The sequence below is a fragment of the Solanum verrucosum genome, unplaced genomic scaffold (genome assembly GCF_900185275.1).
Source record: "Solanum verrucosum unplaced genomic scaffold, falcon-dt-bn FXZP01000289.1, whole genome shotgun sequence".
NCBI lineage: Eukaryota > Viridiplantae > Streptophyta > Magnoliopsida > Solanales > Solanaceae > Solanum > Solanum verrucosum.
Window position 1 is genome coordinate 848,001 of NW_026020016.1, and position 5,164 is coordinate 853,164.

General features: G+C 35.3%; 1 protein-coding gene across 1 annotated transcript; it reads right to left on the minus strand.

Moving 5' to 3' along the window:
• Nucleotides 1-1,687: 1,687 nt before the first annotated feature.
• On the minus strand, nt 1,688-3,241 carry LOC125820925 (chlorophyllase-2-like). Its single transcript, XM_049500353.1, has 3 exons — nt 2,894-3,241; nt 2,450-2,660; nt 1,688-2,345 (listed from the first exon to the last, which is right to left on the minus strand). Exons 1-3 carry the CDS (start codon nt 3,137-3,139, stop codon nt 1,831-1,833), a joined length of 972 nt encoding a protein of 323 aa, XP_049356310.1. The 5' UTR covers nt 3,140-3,241; the 3' UTR covers nt 1,688-1,830.
• Between the last annotated feature and the right edge of the window lie 1,923 nt (nt 3,242-5,164).

A 5,164-nucleotide genomic window follows, 5' to 3' on the forward strand; every position in this document is an offset into this window, starting at 1 on the left:
AGGGTCAAAACCTCACCACCCGTGAATGCAGAATTGAGCCTGTGAATGCAAAAAACAAAAGCATGCATGGTGCACCAACAAAGGTTGTACCAGCCAAATTAGACTTGGCAAAATGCCTCGACGGAGCTTGAGATTCTTTCGGAACTCCGTGCATGCAAACAACTATGCTATCCCACCAAGTCCGACATTCAAGACTCAACGGAGATGTGGAAACTTCCAACGGAGTTCGTCTCGACAAAAAGTGTGTCCCATACCCAAACTTCGTAATTTTAAGCCAAAATTCACGAAGTAGCTCTGAATGAGCCCGGAAGCCTCAGGTCCACACCAAAAATCCTTATACACTAAACTCGACATTTTCAAGCTAACGGAACCGTCAAAATTGCATTCTGAGGCCAACTACGTAAAGTATTGACCGAAGTCAACCGTTCAAGCTTCAAAAGCTCCAAAACACGAAAATTACATAAAAACCAAACCAATGACCAGGTGACTGAATTGTCAGTTCCAACAAGTCATAAATGACTTGGGGTCGCTATAGAAAAGTTTTAAACGCCAAAAATAACGCAATAAAGAGGAAATGACTGGGAGGGTCATTACAACATGCAAATCACAGTTAGATTCATGTATCTGAGATACCAGATACATTCTAAAAATACAGATACATAGGGAGGGAGGCGACCAAGAGAGTTAGATAAATGCGAAGAATCCAGTTGATTACAGTGTATCTCGAACAAATTACATCTAATTTTAACCCAATGTATCCGTGATACATGGATCTGGACATACGTGTATCTGACGTACAAATTCTAATAAGATTCATAATATTGGAAACTCGCGTGAAGAAAAGTAATTTTCTCCTAAACTAGTGAGATTTTTATTTATAGGAGGACCAAGTATAGCGAATTCACTAGCTAATCCATATATAAACAGTGAGTAGCTAGACATATGTTTGATAGGGGCACAGTCATCAAATACTTTAATTTGGAATCTCTAGTCTGATTTTTCATTAGTTTTTTCTTTAGAAGCACAAATGAATACAAAAGGACATAACATCTTGCAAAAAAAAACAAAAAAGGAAACTACCATTCCTTATGCGTGTGTCTTCTTGGAAAGTCTACTCTATTATTCTCCTTGAAGTACCATTAATTCATTGCCTTTGTTTGATTTAATTTGAGCATAGTACTATTTATGATTTGTGAGGATGGTTAAGGTGGTAATTACTCGAGGACTCGGGGTGATTTCAGACAAGTTGAAACTTCAAAAACATAAGTTACAAAGAATCGAATACTTGGTGGATCGTCCCAATTGTGGAGAACACGAGTGATCTCACAGTTGGCGCGCTATTGGTCCACAATCATCCCCTTGAGAAAAACTCAAGGTAGTGGTGATCATAGACGCGTTGATCAGGATATATATGGGGGTTTGAGACGTATGTTTCTTAGCGAGATGAGGTACTCAATAGATCATGGTTTTACAAAGATGTATCAAAGACATTCAATCATTGAATTAGAAGGGATGAAGAAAGAGATGGTAAAACATATATCTATTTGTTTGAACTGTCAACATGTTAAGTATGAGCATCAGAGACCTGAGACATGTTGGTTTGGCACAAGCATTATCTATTCCAAGTGAAAATAGGAGTGGTTTACTATAGATGGCTTTACTCTCATAAAAGAAATGAATAAAGGATAAAAAAAACAAACATTTTTATTGAACATATATACTTCACTCATTGTTGTCGAAATACAAATTTAGGATGCAAACATCGACACACTTCAATTATTAGGAGGTATGATCTCTTATTTATTTCATGATTATATCAATCATATGTAATTACTCTTCGATAGATATAACAGGATCAAGTTTAATAGGACAACGAATACTAGGTGATTCAATAATATTAATTAAATCATCAGCTTGACCTTCCAAATAAGCCTTGAAAAATGCCACGAAAAGTCCTCCTATAGTCCTTCTTAGATCTTCCTTTGATCCCTTTTTCCCACTTTTCTTCATCATTCCCATCAAAGTCGTCATTCTGTTTCCATCATCCAACATATCAGCATGGCCATAATTCTTAGCCAAAAAATAGTAACAAGGTGGTTTACTCTCGTTGAAAAACTCAGCATGATTAACCCCATTTGGTGCATCAGGTGGACACACACCATATGCTCGTTTATTTGACAAGCCGGTACCAATTACAGCTACGGGGACTGAATGATTGAAACTGTAAGGAATAAATTGGAGAATGTTGGAAGAGCACAAACAAGAGGACCCTTTAGCAACAGGATCAATTCCGAGGAGTGCTGAAATTTTGAGAGGGGGTTGTTTTTGTTTTCGGGTTGCCTTTCCTGACAGAGGTGGATCCAGGATTTGATGTTTATGAGTTACTACAATAATCTCCAAAAATTTTATAAAATTTAACAAAAGCTAATAGGTTCGTGGGGACACGTACCTGAAGTGATGGATTCGCCCTTGCTACCTGATCCATAGGCTAAAGCTAAGGCGAATGCTGTTTTACCTCCTCTGCTGTGGCCTGAGACTGCGACTTTGTGGAGGTCCGGAAGAACTTTCTCCGGCAGGACTGAGTTCAGCTTCTTAGCTGATAACCACTCTGCTACTTTTCTTGCTTTTCTTACTTCGCATCGAGATGTCATTAGAGAGAACTGCAACATATTTTAAACAAACAAATTGAGAATAAATTCGATATCAAACTAATCGAAGGAAGTTCAAATTTTAATCTGGCCTTAACTTTATGTAATCTTTAAATTGTGTTCAGAAATTGAGGATATGCAGGTTTGATCATATCTATTGAACTAAAGTTCGATCAATTTTACTTCAATCAATGAAATCAAATTAATATGAAGTGTACGTACGTATACAGAGTTTGTTGCTGTACCTTAGGAGCAACGGCGATATATTGATGGGAAGAAATATGTAGGAGGAGGGACTTATAGCAGTCGGGTTGGAGACCGAATCCATGGAAAAATAATAAAATGGGATAGGAACCTTCTGTAGTCGGCGAAAATACTAATAATGGACATGGCAAGGAAGAGCTCTTGACATTGATTATCTTAACAACTTCATCTCCTACTTCGAAATCTAATGCTATACCATCATCGCGTACCTTCGCCTTCTTTTCCATCGCTGCTTGTTTATGCAATGCTAATGTAGTAGATATTTTTTAACAAAAGAGTTATGAATTTCCAGTTTTATTTCCTTGTTGTGGTGAATGAGACAATAAAATTGAAGTTTCTTGCTTTTTTCTTCTTTTGTTTTCCTCCTTTAGGGAAAAGCAAATCGTGTTTCTTTGTTTAAACGTTAGCTGAGCTCTCACCAACGAAGGTTGTGGTAGCTAGAGTGATAAGTACTCATTCATTCTTAATCAAGAGGTCTTGTGTTTGAGTTTCCTTGGATACGGAGTTGTCTTTGTTATGGAGAGCTCTTTACCCCAGTGTGGGACTTCCTAGTGTGTATCCGGATTTAGTCGAGCTCTAATGTGAGTCGCGTTGTTATGGAGCACTCTTTATCCGGATTTAGTCGGGCTCCAATGTGGGTCGTCTTTGTTATGGAACGCTCTTTATCCCCAATGTGGGACTTTCCCGTGTGTATCCGAATTTAATCGGTCTTCAACACTGTTTGGAAAACATATGTCCGAGTGTAGTAAAAAAAAAAGATAATTTCTCTAATATTGAAGCCACAAACTTGAGAAGCTTGGGGTCGTCCTACTTAATCTATCTTTTATGTTCACATATCTTTCCGCTATGAAATGAAAAATGAGAAATTTTTCTCTTCTTACGTAAATAAGAATACCCTTTCTTAAATGGAAAATTACATCGATAGTTCATAACATTTGTTTACCACTTTTCTAGCTCAACTTTATAAATTATCCAAAATGCCCAATTCAGACAAAATGACCATATTTGATGAATTGATGTAATTAATCCTTTTTTTTCTTTGAAAAGATTGGGACTTAGTATACCAAAAAAAAAGAAGGAACTTTCGCATATATCCACTCAAAAATAGTTAATTACGCTCCATAGCTATAGTTTACTAATTACGATTCGTAGCTACATGTTATAGGGAGGAGAGTGGCAAGCGAGACTGGGAGAGGGAGGAGAGAGGCGAGCGAGAGAGGGCAGAGAGTGGGAGAGAGGTGAATTGTATATGTATATCAGTTAGATAATTGTATATTATACATATGTATTTGTATATTCTGGCGAGAGAGATTGGGTAAGAGAGGAGAGAGGCGAGTGAGATTGGGAGAGGGAGGAGAGAGGCGAGCGAGATTGGGAGAGGGAGGAGAGAGGAGAGCGAGAGAGGACAATAATTTGTATAATTCGCATCTCGTTTGTATAATTCATGTATTTTTGTATAATTGAGTAATATAAAGTCTGGAATTATACAAATATAATAAAACTCGAAATAATGAATTGATGCAAACATAAACATATGAACTTTAAACAATTATACAAAATATATATACAAATTACATTATATAAATTATATTTTACAAAATCCAAAAACTACATGTATACAAACTTTAAAAAGTTAATACACAAAAAAATTGAAGGTATATGATGACAAAACTGAAAAAACAAAGGAAATCGTCGTCATATACAAATACAAATCAAACAAAGAACTGTTAGCTGCGAATTATATAAATATGACGAATTATACATATACAAACGTGGCTAATATACAAACTGGAAGTCAGCCCACATAATTAATGTATAATGGTAGTCGCGAGTGGTAATTATAGCAAACTATAGCTATGATGAGTAATTAAGTAGTATAAGTTTGTTTAACCGCGTAATTTTTAAAAAAAAAAAATCATTTTCTAATTATTTCTCTTCTTTTGTGGAAAAATAAATATTTTATGTCGTTTATTTTTTTTTCTTTACTTTTTTATATATTAAGATGAGAATGCATTGATAGTCAGTTAAACATCGCTATGCATGACCATTTTTTATTTATAAAAAAAAATTATTTCTATTTTTTGTGCTATTAAAAAAAATTGTTGTTTACATTTTTTTTGTTTCCCTTTTAAAAAAAAATTTTTCCTTTTCTAATTGTTTCACTTTTTTTGTGGAAAATGAACATTTACGTTGTTTTTATTTATTAAGGTGGGAATGTATGATAAGCAAATAAATATTGATATTGACACATT

Excerpts from the sequence above, each read along its gene's own strand:
- LOC125820925 (XM_049500353.1), bottom strand. The coding sequence starts at position 3,139 with ATGGAAAAGAAGGCGAAGGTACGCGATGATGGTATAGCATTAGATTTC. Across the intron at positions 2,661-2,893 it reads ATATCGCCGTTGCTCCTAAG|TTCTCTCTAATGACATCTCG; the intron begins GTACAGCAACAA and ends AATATGTTGCAG. Across the intron at positions 2,346-2,449 it reads GGGCGAATCCATCACTTCAG|GAAAGGCAACCCGAAAACAA; the intron begins GTACGTGTCCCC and ends CACCTCTGTCAG.